This window comes from Plasmodium sp. gorilla clade G2 (assembly GCF_900097015.1).
Source record: "Plasmodium sp. gorilla clade G2 genome assembly, contig: PADLG01_00_33, whole genome shotgun sequence".
Taxonomy (NCBI): domain Eukaryota; phylum Apicomplexa; class Aconoidasida; order Haemosporida; family Plasmodiidae; genus Plasmodium; species Plasmodium adleri (nom. inval.).
In genome coordinates, this window is record NW_021628882.1 from 49,602 (window position 1) to 76,739 (window position 27,138).

Here is a 27,138-nt window from a genome sequence, read left to right on the forward strand (position 1 = left end):
TATATATTATAATATACTTCATATTCTTTTATAAAATTTATGTATCAAATATATTTATTACTGAATCATCATTAATGTGTATATTATTATTTCTATTATATAAAAAATTAAAAACGTCTTAACAATAAACATGTTTTATATAAATTAGTATATTTTACAGAAGCAAATATATTTATAACATTTGTATCGAATAATTAATTCCTTTTTATTATTAAATTAATAATAATAATTATTATTATTTTATAATGCGTCATGTTATATTCTATTGTGTATTAATATTACTATGCAATAAATATTAAATGTTAAACAAGCATATATAACTATATATAATTTTTTTTTTTTTTTTTTTTTTTTTTTTTAATATTATTTTAATATTTTTAAAACTGTGATTAATATATTATATTTAATTAAATATATATTGTTGTTTATTTTAATAAATATATTTTCATAACAAATAGTATTTATAATATTAAAATTTTAATAGTATGTAAAATTTTTATGGTGTTCTAAGGATTAATAAGAGAGATGAACATAAATGGGAACTTCATGTATTTTATAAATATAGTAATTTAGATAAATTACAATATAATAATATATTTTCACATATTTTTTAAAAGTGTAAAAATAACAAATAATTATTTTAGTTATAATTATATTAATAATATAATATTATCAATATATATAGTGCAAATATTTTATCACATAAAGAAATTTATTATTATATAAAGAATTTAAAGATGTTTTTTTCCATATATTTAATTCAATTAAAGGAAAATACGGTATAGGTTATTAGGTATACACATGTTAATAAAAATATCTAAAAAAAAAAAATAAATATTTTTATTATATTATACAAAGTTCTTATTTAATATTTTTGTGTTTAATATGTATACTATTTTTATAAAAGTAATTTATTAAGCATATTATTGAATAATTAAGGAAAATAATCAAATTAAGTAGATTACTCATTTTATATAAATATATAAGTGTTAAAAAGTCATAAAAAAATAATAAAATAAGAAAAAATAATAATAAATCAGTTGTTATTATTGTATATGTTGAAATGCATATTACTTAATATATTTGATATCATTAAAAACAAGAGATATGAATACTTCTTATAATTAAATGAATTTAATATCATTATTTCAAATTATTATGAGGAGTATATATTAAAAATGTTATTTTTTTCTTCTAAATTATTTATATTTATTCTTATATTAAATTTAATTTTAGTTTTAGATAAGGTAAGATAAGAAGAAATGAAAAAAAGAAAGAAAAACTATTAGGTGTGAGTTATATATATATATATATATATATATATATATATATATATATTAATAATATATTTTAATTATTATATCACGAAATTCATTTTAAATATATTTATATATTACGTTTTAGTGTGTGTGTATATAATATGATTTAAAATATTACAATAAATAACTTTTTCATTTCTAGTACATTATAATTTAGTATATCATAAATTTTTACTTATAACTATTATATTTTTATATTTACCCATTTTATAGAATAATAATCTTAACATATTTGAAAAAATTCAAAACAATAAACAAATTCACATAAGGATTAATAAATATTTAGCAGAATACATTAAAAATGAAAACACAAATTATGAATCAGAAGAATTTGATTCATTATATGAAGAATTGGTAAAACAAAAATTAAAAAACTATCAAAAATTAATGGATCTTAGGAAGAAAGAAAAAAATTATGAAAAAAAAAAACTAAAAGATAAAATGTGGCAAGATAAAGTTGTGAGGAGTAAAATAAAAGCTTATTATATATTAAGTGGGGATTATAATAAATACTATGAAATGTGTTATTCGTTTAAGTTTATTGAAACAAAGAATAAAACAAAAAATAAATTATATGAAATATGCCATTCATTTAATTTGATTGAAACAAAGAATAAAATAAAAAATAAATTATACGAAATTATATTTAAAGGAACACGTTTCTGGGATGGCCTTGGGAATTTATTAGAATTGATAGGAATTTGCGCATTAGAAAATATGGTAGTAGCTATTATTAATTCTATTGTTTATATTTTATCAAAAGCTGAGGCCGTTACTATCATGAATTCAATTGCTATTGTACCTGGTAGTATTTATGGCGTTTTAATTTTTTTAATAATTATTACAATTGTTGTAGTTATATTAATTGTTATTTGGTTATGGCCAAAGAAACAAACAGATAGTGATGAAAATACCTTAGACACTACGTAAATATGATATTTATATTTTGAATAAACTATATATAGTATATTTTTTAATCTTTACCCTCATGAGTAAATATTATTTGTGAAATTAATAAAAAAAAAAAATAATTTACAAGAAGTATTTTCTTTGATATTTTTATTAGTTTCATATGTACGTATCTTTATGTATATTTTATTTTTATTGTTATTTTATTATATTTTATTTTTTATTTTATTTTTTTTGGTAAATTATTTGTATACATTACATTAGTTATTAATTAATATATATATATATATATATATATATATATATATATATATATATTAAGAATGTTTATATTTAGTTTTAACGTTAATAATTGTTTTTGTTTTACACAGTATTATGCTAAATACAATTATATGATATTAGCTTTGAGTTTAAGATAATTGAAATTTTGTTATATATATGAGATTAATATATGTCAATTTTATGTGGAATATATTGATTTAATTAATATATTTATTATATTTAAGAAATTCAATTAAATTATGAAAAATAAATAAATCCTTATTAATTCTATAATAGTAAGAATCATTAAAATATATATATATAATAAATGAAATACACCTATATACTTATATACATACACACATATATATATAATATCACTATAAACTACTATTTAATATACATTTAATAATATACTTATTTTTATTTGAATATTTTTTTTCTTGACATTTATTATGGTTTATTACTGCGGAGAATGAAAAAAATTAATGCGCTTACAAAAATATGAAAGTATTGGTATAGCTAAAATTGGAGCAGCACTAATTATTACAGCGTTATCTATTACATCATCTTTTAATTCTGATTGTTTATTCTGTATATTTGTATCTACTATCTTATCTACAAAGATATTATCAAAGGCTTCCAATACAAGTTTTGCTCTTTTTAAAAAAGGTTTTTTTTTATAATTATTTATTTCGTTCATTTCTTCATCATATTCGTTTAGCAAATCTTCCAAGGTTTCCTCTTTTTTAGTTATATTATCACTGTTAGTATTTTTCGATTTATTATTATTTGATTCCTCTGTTGAATGTTTTAACAATTTTGTTTGAGATGAACTTATTTTATTTTCTTCATATTCATCACCATTATTATTTATGTGTGAGACATTTAATTGTGACTTATTATTATACCTTAACATTTCAGTTAATGTTCGTTTCATAATTAAGGTAGATACCATGTTAAAATTGAACATTTCATTATGTATAATACTTAGTAAATGCTGAAATACAATATATATATATATATATATATGAATTAAAGAGATCAAAATATATTGTGTTTATATGAAAATGTTTTAATATAAAGTACTTAAATGCTTTATGAATAAAAAATAATATAATATTTACTTACTTACCTCATTATTAATGTATAATGGGAAATTGAAAAAATATATTAATAACAAATTTTTTAAAAATGTTAAAATGTTTGACATTGTATGAATTTATTTTTATTTATAATTAATATCTTAACATATCTATACTTTTTAATGATATATATATATATATATATATATATATATATATATATATATATATATAATATAATATAATATAATGTATTTTACCTTCAGGTAATGGATAACAAAAATAATTATAGTTTATATTAAAGAATATTATTATTTTAATAAATTATTTATTTTAGTGAAAATAATTATATGATATAAAATTATTTTATGATCCATTTTTTGTATATTATTTTTGTTAACTATATTGTTATTATAGAATTAATAATAATTTTGTTTATTTTAAAAAAGATGAAGAATATATATATATATATATATATATTATATTTCAAAACATATTATATTATAGATATGTCATTTAATATATTATGGATATATGAATTAAATGTATGAAAAATTTATTTATTTTATGATATTTCTTATTTAACCTTTTTTTAATAAAGATTCCTATGTATATTTTAATTTAAATTATATGCGCATGAAATAATGTAGGTAGAATAACGAATAGTTTTCTAAAACGATATTAAATAATACATTTTTTTAATATATTACAATATATATATATTATGTTGTTAGGATTAGATATTTAATTTATATTCTTTTTTTTTTTTTTTTAGATAAATAAAAACATAAAATATATTTATATAAATGATAATAATAATTATTATTATAATATTTTCAAAATAAACGTTTTTGTTAAATATATAAGATAACTCTAATTATTTTAAATTTAAATAATATCAGTTTATATTAATTCTACATATATATTGAATTTTTATTTAATATTTATTTATTTCATAATACATGAAATAATATATATATATACATGTTTTGTTTTGATTTTGTGATAGTAAGATAATGTAGTTACCTTTTTCTAAAAATTAATGATCTATTTATTTTATGAATTAATACAGTATAATATAATATAATATAATATAATATAATATAATATAATATAATATAATATAATATAATATAATATAATATAATATAATATTTATTACTTAAACGAATAATAACAAAAATATATCATTTTATTATATTTTGATTTATCCCATTTTTTTTAATATGTAAATAGAATATAATTATATATATGTCCATTACGTTTAAATATATTTTTCTATATGTAGGATTTAACTAAAACGTTCTTTGTTATAATAGTGACTATTATTATTATTTTATGTGATTTAAATATATTTTTTCAATATATCAAAATATAGAAAATAATACATAATATATATATATATATATATATTTGTTATAATGCATAAATTATATTTATATATGAAGCATGTTTCATTAATAAGATGAGTTAATGTGTTTTTTTTTTTTTTTTTTTTTTTTTTTTTTTTTTTTTTGTCAAGATCATAATTTATAATAACATAATATTACCTTTTATAAAAGTATATATTTATAAAATTTATTAAGTTTAAATATTTAATTTTTTAATAAAATGGGAGTTTAAATTATTACATAAAAATGTTATGAAATATATAATGCAAGAATGAATTTTTCTTCATTAATTGTTTTTTTATTTATTGTTATATTGAATGTGTTACTTGCAGAAAAAGAGGTAATATAAAAAAATAATCATGAAAAATAAAAATAATTGTAACAAAAAGGATTTATATCATATGTATATTATTATTATTATTTGTTTTTAGAATATCCTTACAAATGATTTATATAAACATGAAAATAGTAGTTACAGTAATTTTGATAAAAAAACGTCAAGTGTAAAATGCGCTACAAAAGAAACAGTATATCATGAATTGTCAAAAACTGATGGTTTATATGAGAATTTTGTAAAATACAATAAAGTGGAAAACAAAAGGGATTTGGATAAAGGGACAAGTGATAAAAAATATTCAAAAAATATATTTAATAGTACGAATTCTGAAGATATATTTGAACCCGTCAAAAGGGGAGAATCATGTGATTATAAAAATAATATGATGAAGGAATGTTATGTAACTTTTTCATCAAAACCTTTATTGAAAAAAAATAGTAGGATGACTAGATTTAAGAATAAATTGTATAAAATGATTTTTAAAAGAAATAAAATTTGGAGAGTTATTTCAGGAATCATTACAGTTTTGGGAGAAAGTGCTATAATTTGTGAGATTCTTATGGTTATAGGAAGTATTATAATTTTATGTTCATGTTCCTGTACGTCTACTTGTGTAACTGGTGGTACATTAATTATTGCATCCGGAGGTGTCCTTGGAGCTATTATACTATTCATAATATTAATAATTGTAGTAGTTTGGTTACTTGTTACATGGTTATGGTCGCATAAAGATGTGTATTATGAATTACATAAAAAATAATTTAATATAAAGAAATTTTTTTTTTTTTTTTTTTTTTTTTTTTTTTTTTTTTTGTGCAGACTATATATATAGACTTATGAATATATAAATAAATTAATATTTAATATATATTTTTTGCATTTATGTGATATTTTTTTTGTTTATTAAAAAATTACAGTAAATCAACTTTAAAATATATATATGATTATATTATTCTATATATGATGCTAATATATGTATTTTTATTTTCTTTATTTATTAATTTTTTTTTTTTTGTGGTTTTTAACACATGTATATAATAATATGTATTACCCATTAATCAGGTATATATGCATATTTTAAAAATTAATAAATAATACTCTTTATTTAATATATAAATAAATAGTATTAATAATAAATCTATTTTATACAATTCTTAAAGTATTTATATTTTTATATGAAATAGGAATGTATATAAATTAAATACATTCTTACGATAAATAATAAAAAAAAAAAGAAAAGAAATAACACAATTTTCTGAGTATATATATTATTATGAAATTAGGTAATAAACAAATACATTCATAAAAACATATATATATTATTAATAATATTAAATATATTTCATCTTTTCGTAATATATATAAGAAATACAGTTTAATAGGAATCCTTTTTATAATTCGTTTCCGGATTCCTAACTATGTGTTGAAATATCTTTTTATATATGTTATATAATAATTTTTTTTATTTCTTCAAAATGTACGCTAGAGGAATATATATGATTTTTTATATTATCCAATATATGTTCTTGAATTATCAACATGTTAAATTAATTGATGTATGTAATTTTTATATCAAACAATTTTGACTTTATCTTTTAGACACCCATACCATGTTTCAACAAGAGAGAAATTCCATTTTGATATATTTATAATTTCATATTTATATAAAAATGGGGGAATGATCCTTATTAATTCTTTAATTTTTGAGTAATATCTTTTACCACACTAAGTGATTGGTACCGAAAATTTTTTAATTCATTTTGTAGTGGTATTTCTTTTATATTTCTTAACATTTCATATAATTATTTTTTCTAAGCTGTTGTGACATATCATTATAATATAGATTCTTATTTTTGTGTTGTTTCTCTTTTTTTAACTAAAAAAATGTATTGAATTTATAGTAGTTTTCTTTCTACTTGGTGTTTCATGATACATAAATATGTCGTAACAAAAAAAGAAAAAAACAAATATATATATATATATATATATATATATATATATATAATTGTGGAACTACATTATTATTTGTACCACTATATGTATTATTAACAGAAACACAGTAGAAATAGCTAAGGGGAAAAGATATTTTATTATTTTCGACAAATTTATATTTTATATCATATTTAATTTAAAAGAAAAAAAATATATATTTTATATTTGTATTTTTTTTTTTATTAATTCTAAAATATTTAAAATTATAACAAACACACAGAAAATTTTAACCTTAATAATATTATTATAATTAAATATAAATATCTCTCTCTATTTATATAGAAGAACAATAATAATAAGAATGTAGGAGATAATTGTATGTTGAACGTATTTATAATTACTATACGAAATATATATATTCATTTATTTATTTCAAAAAAAAAAAGTAATAAAATTATATTATTAAAATATATATATTTTTTTTTCTTTTATTTATATATTTATTTTTATATTTCTAATTTTTAATATTTTATCGATTATATACATGTGTGTGTATGTATAAAATTGTAGGATAAATAAATAATCCGATTTTTTTTTTTAAAGTAAAAGAAGTATTTTTTTTTATATGTTATATTATTTTATATAATAAGATACATATAAAAAATATAATTTATTTGATTATTTTATGCACTAATTATATATTACATTATAAAAACCATTAACTCCTTCATTTTAGTTCATTTTAATAATATTACGTAACTGAATAATTTCATAAAATATTATAAAATAAAAAAAAAAATATTTAGATAATGCTATATAAAAATTATATAAATATTTTAATTTCATATGGAAATAATATATATATATATCTTTTAAGTTAAAATAATTATTTCTTAATTCTACCTATATGCAAAGGAATAATAAATATTATATAAATGTTATATATAAAAAGTCATAAAAAAAAAATATATATACATATATGTATTATAATAGAAATGAAAAAAATAATTAATTATATATATACATTTTTTTTTATTATCTAATTTTACAAAATTATGCATTATATTTTAAATCAATATAAATTAACACACAATTTTAATATTATAATAATACATTAATATATTGTTTCTATGAAAGTCCATAAAATATATATCATATATTAATATAATTAAATATATTGTAAATGGGATAATTTCTTAATATCCATTAGATAATGTATATAAATTTTTATTTTAAAATTTATTTGATTATTTAATACATATATAATATAATTTAATAATAACACAAAAAGTGCATTTAAGCAAATACAAATGTATTATATTGTATTTTAATTTTAACGTTTCTTAATTTTTTAACACTCAATTGTATAGTATATATGTATTTAAATACTAGAATGTATAATTCATATATATGCATATGAAAAATGTGAAATAGTTATATCAAGAAAACATAATTTATTGTTTTGTAAAAAAAAAAAAAAAAAAAATAAGGAAAATATTAATTATTTATTTCAATATTTACTTTAAATTATAATGTATTAAGTTTTTATATTAATTTTTATTAAATATGTATTTCATGTATAAATATAAACATGATAATTTAGTCATATAAAAATATATATATATATATATATATACATTACACATATACCATAAGTTATATTAGGATTGACATTAACATAATTTTAATAATATTTTAAAAAAATTATTTTATATTAATAGAAAATTTACACAAATTTTAAAAAAGTATATTATTATTTGATATAACAGAAAAAAAAAAAAAAAAAAACAATAAAAGAAGTTAAGAAAAAAATATATTTATATTAAAATTTGGAGAATATAAATATGCTATTAGAAAGATTATTATATATATAAAAAAATTATTTCATAATAAAATGAATGTTATTAATAATATATATATATATATTTAAAATAAAATTTCCCCTTATAGTTTACAAAAACATACACATATATTATTATATCTATAAATATAATAGCGTATATATTAAAAATGATATTTTATAATATTAAATTAATTATATTTTCAATTATATTAGTATCATTAACGTTAACTTATAATGTAAAAAATAAGATGAAAATTATATACATGTGTACAATATAAAACTACATTTTGTTATCATACATTTTTATATTTTTATTCATCATTTCTATATTTATTTATAATATAAAATATATTGAATTAATATAATTTGATTTTTTATTTATTATGTTTTTAATATATATTTTTTTTTTTTTTTTTTTTTAGAATGACTGTGATGGATTATATAAATATATAAATTATAAAAACATGGTGTTATGGCCAATGAATTTCAGATGCTTAGGAGAATTATCACATGGATTTATTGCAAATAATAAACATAAAAATAGTAAATTAAGAGAATACGGAAACACCAATGAAAGAAAATACAAGAAGGACAAATATCCATATGATAAGACAAAAACAAAACAGAATATACCACATGTAAAAGAAAAGGGAAATGTTGGAACACCACATTTGAAAAAATATGAAAAAGAATCAAAATCAAATAGACCTACTCGTTCCTTCAAACATTCAGAAATTCATTCTCAAAATAATTCAGATAAATCAGATGATAAATATAAAAGTGGGTGTAAAAAATGTTGGAATAAAATGTTTATTGTATTGTTAATCCTTAGTTGTCATTTTCACATTTTTTGGATGTGGTATAAAAAAAAAAAAAATAAAGGGAAATAGGTTTGTATATGAATAATATTATATTATTTTATATTTATATATATATTATAAACTATTATATATAATATTATAATTGTGATAAGTACATATCTACCTTTATTGTATAATACGTATATATAATTTTTTTTTTAAATACAATGTATATGGTATTTTATAAACGCATAATAAAATTAATGTGTTAATAAAAATTAAAACAAAAAAAAAACATAAATTAATTAATTAGGAAAATTCAGGATTTAACATTATAATTATACAAAAGAAAATATTAGGAAACAAAAATATCATTTTTCATGTATATTATGACTTTTTCATTTATATAAGTTATTTATATATGTTGTATAATACTATATTATAATATATATATATATATATATAATTATTCGAGTGTGTCCATGAATTATTTGAAAATTCATATTTAATTGTATCTAGGTTGCTATTGGTTTAGAACATGGATCTATCGGTTATTTATTGCATATATTATTAAAAAATATATTTTATAAAAATAAGCACAATATATAGTATCATCAAATTCATGTTAATATAACACTATTTATATATGTTCTCTATTCTCCTTGTTATTTTTTTAGTTTTTGTTTTATACTAATATGTACTATTATTATCATTATGGGAATTACCTTCATTTTTAGAAATATTTAAAAATTTTTTTTTTAGAGGTATTGAAAATATGTATTAAATAAAAATGTATTACTTCTTGTATTTTCATAGTATATATAATGTGTTGTAATACATGTTTAATATATATACATAATAGCTATTAATATAATATTATTATTAAATAATATAAATACAAGTATAGTTTTAGAACATATAATAATGCAATTAATATTTAATAAAAATATATAGATAATTTTTATAAATAAAGTATATATATATAATAATATATATCATGAAAAAGAAATATATTTTTATAAGATACAATACTAACGGAAACTATAAAGTATAATATCTAATAATATGTATTATTTATCCTTTTGTCCTTTGTTTTTTTTTTTTTTTTTTTTTTGTTCTTATGTGTTCTTGTTTTCTTATAATAAAAAATATATATTTTTTTGTTCATAATTATATGAATTAGTGCTTTAATAATTAATGAATCCTTTAAAAAATCACTAACAGTTTTGTATAAAAAAAAAATAATATTAATATTAATTTTAGTAAAAACTTATATAAATTAGAGAGGCACATATAACATACAACGAATTTTAGAACAAAAAAATACATAATGAAATTATTAAAAAATATATTTACTATGAGTTTATTAATATTTTTATACCATATATTATGATACAAAATGATTGTTGTTAATTATTTTATATAATTTCAATGATACAAGGTTTTTATTGGAATATGTATAATACATATATATATATATATATAAATATATATTAAACAGTTATAATATATGTATTGTATATCTTTAACAATTATTACATTACACATTATATATAATCTACAAAAACAAAAAAACAAAAAGAAAAAAAAAAGTTGTTATTAACTACAGTGTTACTTGTCATTAGTATGCATAAAATAAAATTATAATTATAATTATAATTTATGGTGTGATATAAAATTAAGTTTAATTACAAATTAATTATTAATATTATAAAAAAATGTGGAAATGTTTTGTTATATTATATTTTTTAAAAATTTTATTAATTATTTTTTTTCGTTCCTATTTATTATTTATTAATTTTTTTTTTTCCACTTTAATTAAAACACAAAATATATTAAATTATTCGTGGAAATATATTAATGAAAATATATTTTATATAATTTATTATTATTATAGAATAATCATAAAAATATGGTTAATATAAATATTTATATATATCAAAATATTATAATATAAATATAGTGTAAAAAAAAATATTTTAGGTCAGTTAGTGTTCTAAAATGGGAAATATATATATAAAATGATAATTATAATTTTTATTATCATAGAAATAATTATATTATATCCTTTTTGTGCCTAATCGTATAAATTTTATAATAATTATAAAACCCTCAATATATCCTCTAAATATTAATATATTAAAATGTATTAAAAAAAAAAAAAAAAAAAAGAGAAAAAAATTGTAAAATGAAAATTAAAGAGTTCTAAATTTTTGGTAAATTTCAATATTTTATCAGTTATATATATTGTTGAGTTGAACTGATCCATTTAAATGCATATTTTGTGTTATATATATATATAAATATAACAATGTATAATATATATAGATATAAAATCAATGTAATATTTATAATAGTAAAAATGGAAAATTTACAATACATGGATAGTTATTATCCATATTTTTTACTGTTTATAATAAATTTTATACAAAATGTACTTTTATAATAACCCAAAATACAATAATTAAATAAAATAAAACAACAGTTGATATTTAATAAAATTCAATTAATTTTATTTTATTTTATTTTAATTTCATTTATTTTTATTTAATTTAATTTAATTTTATTTAATTTTATTTTATTTTAATTTATTTTATTTTAATTTATTTTATTTTATTAATAGATATACAATACTATTTAATTTTTATAAAACCTAGTACATGTACACATATATGAATATATTTTATTTATATTTTCTATATTATAATATACTATTAGCATTTGACAAATATATATTTATTACTTTAAATTAAACTAGTGTAATATTATATATATATATATATATATATATATATATTTGATTAATTTGTACTATATAATATATTATTAATTATTTACAATAAAATAAGAACGATATACCTATTTATATGTTCATATTGTATTATATCATAGATTCTTTATAAATACAATTTTGTTTTTTGTTTTTTTTTATTTAATACATATAAATATTACTATTTAACATAATTGCATTCTTTTATATATTAATCAAAACAAATAGTAAAGTTATTAAGATGGAGACTAAAAAAAATTGTACAATTATTTCGTTGTATAGTGATAATAAGAATCAAAAAGGAACATTACGCTATATTTCTTTTAAACTCATTTGCTTAAGTTTATATGTAATTGGATTTTACTATGTTTTTCTAAATGTAAGATCATATGAATTTTATTTATTATTATAATTATTTATTTTTTTTTATATAAATTTAATTTACTATAGAATATATGTTATATGTATGTATGTTTTATAATTTTTTTTTTTTAATGTAGACATCGTTAGAAAACAAGGGCTTACAAATTGTTAATATTAGCAATGTATATGAACGCAATTTAAGTGAAGCAAAAAAAAAAAGTAACGGTTCACAAAGGAAAAGAAACTTAAAACTTAAAAATGAAGATGTAAATAAAACAAAATCTAATGGAAATATTAAAAGTAATGAAGAAAAAGTAGAGGAAAATGATGAATGTACTAACAATGATATGAAGAATAATAACGTGGAAAATAAAAGTAATAGTTCTATGAATAATATAAATTATAATGATTTGTCAAAAAATTTAACAGAAAAGGAATTATTCGATGTATTAAATTCATTAAAAGAATGCCCACCCAAAGAAGATCTTAGAAATATATGGACTCATACATGTGGTATTGCAAAAGAAGGTTTGGATAATATATTCCAACTGTTAAAGGCATCAATACAGAAGTATTTAGATAATGATTTTATAACTAGTATTGCTATGTCAGAACCTAGTGTGTTTGTATATAAACATAGATTGGAAGAACATATTTTAAGTATAATGGAAGCAGTAACAAATGAAGAGTTAGAATACACTAAAAATTTTTATACGTTAATTAATAATAAACATACACTTGATGATATATTAAAATTTCTGTATTCCTTCTTAGAACACTTCAAAACATTAAAAAAACAGTTATATGAACAACACCAAAAGGAACTATTAAATGATGTTGAACAAGAACGTTATACACGGGAAAAAAATAAATTTCGTCGATAAAAATATATCTTTTATTTATATTATATTTAGATAAGATTAATAAGTAAAGCTGTTTTAAATTTATTGAATTATATAAAATAATTTTTTTATTACATATAGATATATTTATATTATATCATTTATATATCTTTGTATTATTATAAAATTATTTTTTTTTTTTTTTTTTTTGTACGTTGTTTATTATAATAAATATTTATATATTAATAAGTAAAATAAATTTTACAAATAGTGTGTCATACAAAAAAAAAAAAAAAAAAAAAAAAATTTATTTTTATTAAATTATTTACTTTATATATTATCACATATATATTTTAATACGAAAAAATAATACTTTATATATATATGTGTATAGGAAAATACTACATAAAAAAGAATTATATATACAAATTTAGGTATATGTATATATATATATATATATTTTGAAATAATAAATCAATAATAAAAACATAATATATACATAAATCGTTTATAAGACATATGAATAAAGTAAGAACGTACACAAGTATGTAAACACATATAAACATAGAACGATTATATATAATATGATATATTATATATAAGTTAACAAAAAGTAAAAATAAAATTAATAATTTAAGGAATGAAAGGTAAAACAAAAAATATATATATCTCATTTTTTTTTTTTATAGAAATATATAATGTGCTTAGGGTTTTTTTAATTATTTTTGTTCAATGAAATATTTCTATGAAATATATATTTTACAATTGTAATATATATTGTGTTGAAATAATCACATACTATCTTTATTATGTTTTTTTTGTTTGTGTAATTATTATATATTATTTTATTTGATGTCTCTATTTTTAGTTATATAGAATACGTTAATCAAATTTATAATATAATAAAAATATAGATAAGTCTATATAATAATTCTTAATTCTTATTATATTTATATTAATGTTTCATATATTAAATGAACTTAAATACATTTATGAATATATATATATTATAATACTACAAAGTTTTATTTATTTCTTCGACATGACCAGATTATGGTAATGTATATAAAAGAATATGTAATATATTTTATTAATTATTATAAGAATTTTCTGAATATATATGATTTATATATAATCAATAAACCTATGTGCTGTATATAATATTTTATTATAAAATAATTAAATTTATTCATTTCCTTTATTATATTTTACATTTTTTTATTAAGTATTTCTAATTTGATAATAATTATTTTTAAATACACATTCTGGATTAATAAATATATCAGAATAAATAAAAAATATCTTTATAAATTTATTTTCATAAAATTTATTATTTCTATTATTATAAGGTATTTTAAAAAAATATTCTTCATTTGTCTATATATTTATATTAAAAATTGATTTGTGCTTATTTATAATATACTTTTGTATAAATATGTATTTGTGCTTTTTGTTTTCAGATCATATTAAATATAGTTATAAATAATTTTATTAATTGTAATATATATATTTTATTTAATTAAATATATATATTAATTATGTTGCATTTTTTATTTTATCTATTGTTGTCTATTTTTGTTTTTTACATTATGTATATTTCTTTGTTTTTGTTAGATTGAAAAAAAGATATTTATTTTGTTATAAATATAAATTTTATTGTACATTAAGTGTCATATAAATATGGAATAAAACAAAAATATTTAAAATGTATTCTTTATTATACATTTGATTTTATTATACAATTTTACAATTATGTTAAATTATTTTATACTTATTCGTAATTTATTATTTTTTTTTGTAATATTTCTTTTAAACAAGGATTTAAAAATATATTTTTTGATATTTAAAATATATATATATTCAAGTTATTTTTATAACAATAAATGTTTTTAAAAAAACATAAAATTAGTCTTTACTAATATATATATATATATATATTATATTTATTTAAAAATATATAAACTGTATTATTGTATATTAAAACGAAACATATGTAGATGTAAAAATAAATAAAATATATATATATAAAAAAAAAAAATAATAATAATAATAATAATAATAATAATAATAAACGAAAATGATATATTTAATATAACATTAACACTTTAATAAATGTTATAAAAACGATCATAGTAAAATTGTACATTGATACTTTAGTAAACCTTCCATAATTAAAAAATGTTAATTTAGCATTGGATTGAAATACATATGAGTATTTTAAAAATATTAGATATAAATATATTTATAATAAAGCATATTAGAAAATATGCATGCAAATATATTATTTTGTATTTCTATCATATTTTATGTCAAATTAAAATCAATGTTTTAATATCGAATAATTTTATGAATTCTTTATAATAAATAAAATATAATTATTTAAATTTTATTATTATTATAAAACTTTGATTAATGGAATTATTTAAAATTTATATTTTTATTTAAATATATATAAAGAAAATAGTATGTTTTTTTATTTATAATTAAATATTTTATTCGTTTATTTGTTTCCTATATTTAATTAAATTATAAAAAAATTATAAATATAAATATATATATATAATATAACATACCTTATTTTTTAATTCAATTATTTTTATTTATCGTAATACATGAATTAATATATATTGTTATTTGTTATAATTCCAATCTTTATTTAATAATAAAAAAATAAATAAAATAATTAATTTATTAATATGGCGAATAAAAAAGGTTTTTCTGTTTATCCCATTTATCGTTTTGATGAAAAGCAAAAAGGAATATTACATTAATCTCTTTTAAATTTCTTTGCTTTAGTTTATATATAATTGGATTTTATTATGTTTTTCTAAATGTAAGTTGATGATATAAATTTCATCTATCATTATTTATTTGTTTTATAAATATCAATTAATATAAGATACCTATTATGTTATATGTATATATATTATATATATATATAAATTTTTTTTTTTTTTTTAAATGAAAAAAGTGTAATTTTTATTTTTTTTTAAATAAAGAACTTATATAAAAATATATTGTTAATATATTATTTAATAACTCAATGTATTATATATTTATTAAATACTTCATATTAAATAATACATAAAAAGAGAAATATATCATATTATTAATTATATTCTATTCATGCCTTATTAAAATCATAATATTGTTCACATAATATGAATGAAAACAAATAAATATAATTTTATTTTTATAATATATGTAATAAATACTTATTATTATTTTATTTTTTAATATCTTAAATAATATATGATGTTATGTTAACCGGTTTATTTTATTTTATTTTTCCACTTTAATTAAAAAATAAAAAAATATATTAAATTGTTCGTGGAAATATATTAATGGAAATATATTTTATATAATTTATTATTATTATAGAATAATCATAAAAATATGATTAATATAAATATTTATATATATCAAAATATTTATAATATAAATATAGTGTAAAAAAAAATATTTTAGGTCAGTTAGTGTTCTAAAATGGGAAATATATATATAAAATGATAATTATAATTTTTATTATCATAGAAATAATTATATTATATCCTTTTTGTGCCTAATCGTATAAATTTTATAATCATTATAAAACACTCAAAATATCCTCTAAATATTAATAAATTAAAATGTATTAAAAAAAAAGGAGAAAAAAATTGTAAAATGGAAATTAAAGAGTTCTAAATTTTTGGTAAATTTCAATAATTTATCATTATATATATTGTTGAGTTCAACTGGTCGATTTAAATATATATTTTGTGTTATATATATATATATATATATAAAATCAAAGTAATATTTATAATAGTAAAAGTGGAAAATTTACAATAGATAGATTGTTATTATCCATATTATTTACTGCTTATATAAATTATATAAAAAATGTACTTATATAATAGCCCAAAATACAATAATAAAATAAAATAACAGTTGATATATAATAAAATTGAATTAATTTAATTTTATTTTGTTTAAATTTAATTTAATTTAATTTATTTTAATTTATTTTATTAATACATACACAATAATATTTAATATTTATAAAACCTAGTATATATACACATATATACATATATTTTATTTATATTTTCTATATTTTAATATACTATTAGAATTCTGACATAAATATATTTGTTACATTAAATTAAAGTAGTGTAATATGTAATATATATTTTGATAAATTCATACTATATAATATATTAATAATTATTTACAATAAAATAAGAAATATATACCTATTTATGTGGTTATATTGTATTATATCGTAGATACTTTATGAATCCTATTTTTTTTTTTTTTTTTTTTTTTTTTTGAATACATATAAATATTACTATTTAACATAATTTCATCCTTTATATAATAAAAATAAAAAAATTATTATTTTATTAATATGGTGATTAAAAAAAATTGTAATTTTTTTTCGTTGTATAGTGATAATGAGAACAAAAAAGGAATATTACGTTATATTTCTTTTAAATTTCTTTGCTTAAGTTTATATGTAATTGGATTTTACTATGTTTTTCTAAATGTAAGTTGATGATATAATTGTTGTCTATCATTATTTATTTCTTTTATAAATATCAATTACTATAACATAACTATTATATTATATGTACATATATTATATAATTTTTTTTTTTTTTTTTTTATATAGAATTCTTTAGAAAATAAAAGTTTAGAAATAGCTACAAATTGTAATGTATATAAACGCAATTTAAGTGAAGCACAAAAAAATAGCAACGGTTCACAAAGGAGAAGAAATTTAAATCTTAAAAATGAAGATATAAATAAAACAAAATCTGATGGAAATATTAAAAGTAATGAACAAAAAGTAGAGGAAAATAAAGATTGTACTAATAACGAAATGGAGAATAATAATATGGAAAATAAAAGTAATAGTTCTGTGAATAATATAAATTATAATGATTTGTCAAAAAATTTAACTAAAAAGGAATTGTATGATGTACTAAATTCATTAGAAGAATGTCCTTCAAATGAAGATCTTAGAAATATATGGATTCACACAGTCGGCGTCGTAAAAGAAGATTTGGATAATATAGTAAAGGAGTTAAAAGCATCAATACAGAAGTATTTAGATAAAGATATTTCTGTTAGTACTTATGGTTGTCGTCAGGGGAGATGTTGGTTATATGAAAGTATATGGACAGAAAATATTTGGGGATTTTCCCAAACAGTTGAAACTAATGTTGTGGAATACACTAATAAATTTTTTAGTTTAATTAATGATGAACATACACTTGATGATATTTTAAAGTTTATTTATTCGTTCGTAGAATATTTTAAAACAATAAAAAACGAATTACATGAAAAACATCAAAAGGAACTCTTAGAAAGTATTGCAAAAACCTTGAAATGGAAAAAATGATTTTTATAAAACTTAAAAGAAATATATTTTTAATTATAGTATGCATAAAATATTAATGAAAAATGTTTTTTAAATCAATTAAATTGTATAATAATAATTAATATATATATATGTATATTCTATATAACTGTTCATGTCTATGTTCAAATAACATTTATTAAATATATATATTTTACATAAATATAATAGAATTATATATATATGCTTTCTTATATATATATATATATATATTTCATTTTAGTATAGTATGATATTTATATAAAATGTATATATTTTATTAAATAAATAAAATTTCATATATAGTGACACGACATAATAAAAATTAGATGACGTCTTTACAAATCATTATATATAAATATAATCATTGATCGTTTATATAAAATTATATAATGTTAAAACATTTATTATAAATTATATAAAAAACAATGTCTAATCGATTTTTGAATATATATATGTGATTCTTTTTTTAACAAAAAATTAACATTAAAAAAAAAAATTATCCATATTTAAATTAAATATGCTAAAGAAATATTATTGAAAATATATATGAAAAATAAGAAAATAAAAAACAAAAAATGTTTAAAATCTAAAATAATCTAATAATTATATTATATTTATATATAATTATGAAACAGTAATGAAATTATATAAAATATAAAATGACAAAAAATATATATTTATATATATAATGTTTGTATTTATATAAATTCATTTAATAATAATGTACGAAAATATATGTCATATATTGAAACAAAACTATTATTATACTACTTCGAATTATTATGACATGACTTTATATATTTTACTAAAAAAATAAAAAATATATCAAAAATGTATTATAAACAAACATGTATAATAATAATATATGGTATTATATTATTTTACTTTTTATGTAATATATTTTAAAACATATACAAAATGTATAAATAATATATATTTATTCTATTATATATAAATAGGTGCAATTATTATTAGGTATTTAATGAAAATAAAAAATATATTTTTAAATTGTAAAATATGAGTTTTTCTTTAATATAATACGATTATCGTTTTTATCACGGTTAATATATATTATAAAATAGGTAAAATATATTTTTTTTTTCAATTAATTATTATTATTTTTATTTTAAAATATACAATTTATACATATACATATTTTGGAAATTATAAAAAAGAAAAAAAAAAAAGAGAAAAAAACGTTTCAAAAAATATATTTAATATAATAAAAAAAAATAAAAATCCATATTTTAATTATTGGTATTTATTTTTATTTATTATTTTTAATGGTTTTTTAAATTAATAAAAATGATTTTTCTAAAAGGTATCGTCTTATTATATACAATATAATTTAAATTTCTATTTTTTTGATATGGTTTGTTTGTTTATTTGTCGTTGCACCGATATCAAAAAGGAACGAGAAGTTATATAATTTTTTTTATATTTGAATATTCTCGACTACGTTTATGATATTTTTTTTAGGTCATATATTTCATGTTATTTTATAACATATATATTTTTTTTAATTATATTACATATTAATTTATATTAATTTAATTATTTATTTTTTTTGTATTAATTAAATTAAAAATATATATGTAATAATTAAATAATTTATTTATTTATTTGTATTAATGAAATTATTTATTTATTTATATTAATTAAAAAATTAGAAATATGCATAATTATGCATTGTAATAAACGTAAAAGAAATTAAATATGGGAAAATTGACTTATGTTTCATATTTATTATATATGTCCGTCCTTATATTTATAATTTGTTTCTTTCGAAATAGGTGAAATTATAAAAATGGTCATAATTGGTTTAGTTCAAATATATAAAATTAAAAAATTTGTCTAGACATAAAAAAATATTATTCCATTATATATATGTATAACATTTTATATATACTAATATATATTAACATATATATATATATATAATATATTTGTGTACTCCTTTTTGAATACGGTTTTAATTTTTTTTTATTTATATTCTGGGTTATATATTTCTGTACTTTTTTTCAAACATAAATTCACAGATATTTGAGTACGCATTAATATGTAATTTGTACTAAAAATTATATACATGTAAAAATTAATAGTAAAAAATGGTTTCATTTTATAAAATATATATTTTTTTCCTAATATTCATTTTATATTTAAATGAAAAGGTAATATGTTCCATAAATGATAACGAAAATGAAACTGTAACTAGTATTCACAATGTACAATATAATGATAATATCGATCAATTAAAATCCATGATTGGAAATGATGAACTACATAAGAATTTAACAATATTAGAAAAATTAATTTTAGAATCGTTAGAAAAGGATAAATTAAAATATCCTCTCCTTAAACAAGAAACTGAAAAATTGTTAGATATATCGAAATTTAAAAAAAAAAATATTACAGATACTAATGAGGAAACGTACATCGTACCTACGATACAATCGTCGTTTGACGATATGGTCAAATACGAACATCTTATGAAAAAACAATTAATAGAAATATATAATTCTGATATTTCAGATATAATTAAAAAAAAAGTATTTATTGTGCGAACCCTGAAAACAATAAAATTAATGCTTATACCATTAAATTCGTACAAACAACAGAACGATTTAAAAGCTGCGCTCGAAGAATTAAATAATGTATTTATATCCAAAGATGTTGAAGAGAAAACTAGTCCAGTAGGGGACCACGAGAAATTTTTTACTAATTTGTTAACACATGTAAGAACAATTAAAGAAAACCAAAATATAGAAAATAAAGGTGAAACACTTCTACTAGAGGACAATAAAGTAGATGTAATGGACACGAACGATTTTTTTTTTACGACCAATTCCAATATAAATTTTATGGAAGCTTTAGATGATATAACAAATCAATATGGATTAGGGTTGATTAATCATTTGGGTCCTCACTTAATAGGTAATAAAATATATATATACCACACATATATATATATATCCACATATATACATATATATATTTTTTTTATAGCCCTTGGACATTTTATTGTATTAAAATTAGCTCTTAAAAATTATAATAGTTATTTCCAAGCAAAGAGTATTAAATTTTTTAGTTGGCAAAACATTTTACAGTTCTCCATGTCTGACAGATTTAAGGTTCTTGATATGATGTGTGAACATGAATCAGTTTATTACTCGGAAAAAAAAAGAAGAAAAACGTACTTGAAAGTTGATCGATCACACACAAGTATGGAATGTAATATTTTGGAATATATAATACATTATTTTAATAAATATCAGCTAGAAATAATAAAAACTACTCAAGATACTGATTTTGATTTACATGGGATGATGGAACATAAATATATAAAAGATTATTTCTTTTCATTTATGTGTAATGATCCTAAAGAATGTATTATTTATCATACGAACCAATTTAAAAAAGAAGCAAACGAAGAAAATACTTTTCCTGAAGAACCCAATCGTGAAATAAGTGCATATAATATATATTTAAATTATTATTATTTCATGAAACGTTACAGTTCCTATGGAACAAAAAAAACGTTATATGTCCATTTATTAAATTTAACAGGACTTTTAAGTAATAAAAAATATATACATGTATAGGTATATATGTGTGTGTACATATTTATATGTATATATGTTTTTTTTTTTTTTTAGATTATGATACAAGAGCTTATGTCACATCACTTTATTTACCTGGATATTATAACAGTAAGGATATATATATATATATGTATGTATATGTGTATATAATATAAATATAATCATATATTTTATTATTTTTTTTTTAGCTGTCGAAATGTCATTTACTGAAGAAAAAGATTTTTCCAAACTTTTTGAAAACTTATTAAAATGTAAATAAAAAATATATATATATATATATATATATATATATACATATAAATATAAATATATATGTACATATATATTTCATATACATATATATATATATATATACATATATATTGATAGGTATTGAGAAATGTCATTTACACCAACCAAATATATTATCAAATGATAGTAATTTCCTCAACGATGTATCCAAATGCGATGTATGTAAAGGAGCCTTCTTATATTCTAACAGTAATATAAAAAAATAAACATGTGGATATATATACATAAATACATATATATTTATATATATATTTTTTTAGTGAAATTCGATGAAGTTCCTTCCATGTTACAAAAATTTTACGTATATTTAACTAAAGGTCTGAAAATACAAAAAGTATCATCTCTAATGAGAACATTAGATATATATCAGGATTATAGTAATTTCCTATCTCATGATATTAATTGGTACACGTTTCTCTTTTTATTTCGACTCACCAGTTTTAAGGGTAATAAAAATATATAAATATATGTATATATATGTATATATATATATATATATATATATATACTTACACATACATATGTATATATACGTATAACCTATAGATATTGCGTACAAAAATGTTGCTGAAGCAATGTATTTAAACATAAAGGACGAAGATTCATTTAACAGAACGGTTGTAACAAATTATTGGTTCCCTTCACCTATAAAAAAATATTATACTTTATATGTGAGGAAACGTATTCCAAACAATTTAGTCGATGGTAATAAACAAATATATTTATAATCACTATGTGTATACATATATATATATATATATATATATATATATACATATACATATATATTTTTTCTTAGAACTGGAAAAATTAATGAAAGTGGGAACGTTAGAAAAAATGAAAAAAGCTCTGACATTTTTGGTCCATGTCAACTCATTTTTACAACTAGATTTTTTCCATCAATTGAATGAACCACCTCTAGGATTACCGCGATCTTATCCTTTGTCATTAATTCTCGAACATAAATTTAAAGATTGGATGATTAGTTCGCCCGCAGGGTTTTATTTTTCAAATTATCACAATCCATATATAAGAAAAGATTTGCACGATAAAGTGTTATCACAAAAATTTGAACCTCCAAAAATGAACCAGTGGAACAAAGTTTTAAAATCCTTGATCGAGTGCGCGTACGATATGTATTTTGATCAAAGACATGTGAAAAATTTATATAAATATCATAATATTTATAATATAAATAACAAATTAATGTTAATGCGAGACTCCATGGATTTGTACAAAACTCATTTTGACGACGTGTTATTTTTTGCAGATATTTTCAATATGAGAAAATATATGACTGCTACCCCAACATATAAAAAAGTAAAAGACCGAGTCTATCATACATTGCATAGTATTATGGGAAATTCTGTCAATTTTTATAAATATGGTATTATTTATGGATTTAAAGTAAATAAAGAAATATTGAAAGAAGTGGTGGACGAACTATACTCAATATATAATTTTAACACAGATATATTTTCCGATACATCTTTTTTGCAAACGGTTTATTTATTATTTAGACGAATTGAAGAAACCTACAGGACACAACGAAGAAACGACAAAATGGTATAATATATATATATATATATATATATATATGTTTTTGTATATTTATATGTAAATATTTATATATATTTATATATAAATGATTATAAATACACATAAAAAATAGATATACCCATCCCCAAATACACACATACATACACCCACATACATATATATTTTTTTTATAGAGCGTGAATAATGTTTTTTTCATGAATGTGGCAAATAATTATTCGAAATTAAGCAAAGAAGAACGTGAACTGGAAATACATAATTCTATGGCGTCGCGCTATTATGCGAAAACGACGTTTGCAGCATTTCAAATGTTGTTTTCCACAATGTTAAGCAATAATGCAGATCATCTGGACAAAGCGTATGGATTAAGTGAAAATATCCAGGTAGCAACAAGTACCTCCGCATTTCTCACATTTGCATATGTGTATAACGGAAGTATCATGGATAGTATGACGAACAGTTTGTTGCCACCATATGCGAAAAAACCTATCACACAATTAAAATATGGGAAAACGTTCGTTTTCTCCAACTATTTCATGCTTGCATCCAAAATGTACGAGATGTTAAAATATAAGAATTTAAGTCTTTTATGTGAATACCAGGCCGTGGCAAGCGCTAATTTCTATTCTGCTAAAAAGGTGGGTCAGTTCATTGGAAGAAAATTTTTACCTATAACAACCTATTTTCTATTAGTCAGACTCAGTTGGTCAGGTGTATGGGCAGGTCAAGGTCATTTAATTCCAAGTTTGACAGATTCAAGTTCTAATGCCGGTGGTAGTGGTAGTACTGGTGGAGCTGCTGGTCAAGGTGGAGGAGGAGGAAGTTCTGGTGGTGCTACCCCCCAAAGCTTTTTTTTCAACTGGGTTCCAAAATCAGAAACATATTTATTTTTTTATTTTTTCACAAATTTATATCTTGATGCGGGCAAACATTTTCCTGGAGGGTTTGGTCCTGCAATAAAAGAACAAACTCAACATGTGAAAGAACACACATACGCACGCAAACCGTCCGTTCATAGTTTTAATAGAAATTTTTTCATGGAATTGACGAACGGGTTCATGTACGCTTTTTGTTTTTTCGCTGTGTTTCCCTTATATGCATATTTTGAAAATATTAATTTTTATATTACGAGCAATTTCCGTTTCTTGGATCGATATTATGGAGTATTCAATAAATATTTTATAAATTTTGTACGAACAAAACTTAAAGAATATACAAGTGATATTCTAATAAAATATGAACGTGAAGCATACTTGAGTATGAAAAAATATGGGTATTTGGGTGAAGTTATTGCTTCACGACTTTCGTCTAAAAATAAAATCATGAATTATTTGTACGAAACGAACGAGGATACAATGAATAATTTAAGACGATATGATATGGAAAATGCTTTCAAGAACAAAATGGCTACTTATGTGGATGAGTTTGCTTTTTTTGACGATTGTGGAAAAAACGAACAATTTTTAAACGAAAGATGCGATTATTGTCCTGTGGTTGAAGAAGTGGAAGAAACACAACTACCACCACAATTACTCCCACACAGTGATGACATAACGAAAGTAACAAAGTCACCCACTAGTACGTATATTGATGTTGAAAAAATAGAAGAAACAGGTTCGGCAGATAGTGACGATGATGAAAAAGGGTTCGACGAACCCGACGACGAATTAATGGTCGCAAGATTTCACTAATATATATATATGTATATGATTTATATATAATTTTAGGATTTTTATTATGTTTTAGAATTTGTGTTTTTATTTTATATATATATATATATATATATATATATATATATATATGATTTGTTTTGATTTGGTTTCCTTCATTTGTTTTAAAATTTGTTTTTTGTAAAATTATTTGTTAATAAAAATATTTGTTTTTATATATTTTTTCTTAAATGTTTTTTTTCTTAATACTTTTTTTATTTGGATAATTTTTTCTTCTTTATATTGTTTTTATTTTAATTATACAGAAGTTATATTTTTATTCATATTTTCATTGATATGTATATTTTTATTGCAATACCATTAAACAGAAGAAATAAACTGTGTGAAATTGAATGAAAAATTAAATTAGTCGCAGGTGTTATTCATTAATATTTATTTTTTTTATATATAAAAGTATTTGTATAATAAATAAAAATATATTTTGATCCTATTAAAAATAATACAAAATTATTTTTAAATATAACACTCATATATATAATGAACAATTATAAATTTAATAATATCTATGTAGTTGTTAGTTTATAATATTGAACGTTCGGTTATTTATTGCTGATATTATTACTTAATGTATATTTCTGAAATGTGATAAAAAATTTAATTTAATATATTTGTTATTAATTTATATAAGTTATCAAATTTGTTTTACGAAATTCTTTTTAAAATTATAAAAACAAAGAATATTTCATACCTTAATGGTTTCATCTTTTTTTTTTTTTTATA

The 27,138-nt window shown here is 17.5% G+C and overlaps 7 protein-coding genes across 7 annotated transcripts; 6 read left to right on the plus strand and 1 right to left on the minus strand.

The window, feature by feature from the left end:
- Positions 1-1,178: 1,178 nt before the first annotated feature.
- Positions 1,179-2,249, plus strand: PADL01_0024900 (Hypotetical protein; the record flags this gene model as incomplete). Its single annotated transcript, XM_028680484.1, has 2 exons — positions 1,179-1,247; positions 1,533-2,249. 2 exons carry the CDS (start codon positions 1,179-1,181, stop codon positions 2,247-2,249), a joined length of 786 nt encoding a protein of 261 aa, XP_028541262.1.
- Positions 2,250-2,952: 703 nt separating this feature from the next.
- PADL01_0025000 (Plasmodium exported protein (hyp6), unknown function) lies at positions 2,953-3,702 on the minus strand (the record flags this gene model as incomplete). The annotated part of the gene is made up of 2 exons (XM_028680485.1): positions 2,953-3,489; positions 3,625-3,702. 2 exons carry the CDS (start codon positions 3,700-3,702, stop codon positions 2,953-2,955), a joined length of 615 nt encoding a protein of 204 aa, XP_028541263.1.
- Positions 3,703-5,236: 1,534 nt separating this feature from the next.
- PADL01_0025100 (Plasmodium exported protein (hyp15), unknown function) lies at positions 5,237-6,062 on the plus strand (the record flags this gene model as incomplete). The annotated part of the gene is made up of 2 exons (XM_028680486.1): positions 5,237-5,305; positions 5,397-6,062. The coding sequence occupies 2 exons, from the start codon at positions 5,237-5,239 to the stop codon at positions 6,060-6,062; spliced, it is 735 nt and encodes a 244-aa protein (XP_028541264.1).
- Positions 6,063-9,244: 3,182 nt separating this feature from the next.
- On the plus strand, positions 9,245-9,967 carry PADL01_0025200 (stevor PIR protein, putative; the record flags this gene model as incomplete). The annotated part of the gene is made up of 2 exons (XM_028680487.1): positions 9,245-9,313; positions 9,500-9,967. The coding sequence occupies 2 exons, from the start codon at positions 9,245-9,247 to the stop codon at positions 9,965-9,967; spliced, it is 537 nt and encodes a 178-aa protein (XP_028541265.1).
- A 2,921-nt stretch (positions 9,968-12,888) lies between these two features.
- On the plus strand, positions 12,889-13,894 carry PADL01_0025300 (Plasmodium exported protein (PHIST), unknown function; the record flags this gene model as incomplete). Its single annotated transcript, XM_028680488.1, has 2 exons — positions 12,889-13,026; positions 13,148-13,894. The coding sequence occupies 2 exons, from the start codon at positions 12,889-12,891 to the stop codon at positions 13,892-13,894; spliced, it is 885 nt and encodes a 294-aa protein (XP_028541266.1).
- A 4,348-nt stretch (positions 13,895-18,242) lies between these two features.
- On the plus strand, positions 18,243-19,238 carry PADL01_0025400 (Plasmodium exported protein (PHIST), unknown function; the record flags this gene model as incomplete). The annotated part of the gene is made up of 2 exons (XM_028680489.1): positions 18,243-18,380; positions 18,507-19,238. 2 exons carry the CDS (start codon positions 18,243-18,245, stop codon positions 19,236-19,238), a joined length of 870 nt encoding a protein of 289 aa, XP_028541267.1.
- A 2,108-nt stretch (positions 19,239-21,346) lies between these two features.
- On the plus strand, positions 21,347-26,379 carry PADL01_0025500 (cytoadherence linked asexual protein 3.2, putative; the record flags this gene model as incomplete). The annotated part of the gene is made up of 9 exons (XM_028680490.1): positions 21,347-22,172; positions 22,245-22,814; positions 22,895-22,948; positions 23,029-23,091; positions 23,210-23,320; positions 23,392-23,577; positions 23,678-23,836; positions 23,931-24,697; positions 24,865-26,379. 9 exons carry the CDS (start codon positions 21,347-21,349, stop codon positions 26,377-26,379), a joined length of 4,251 nt encoding a protein of 1,416 aa, XP_028541268.1.
- Positions 26,380-27,138: the final 759 nt, after the last annotated feature.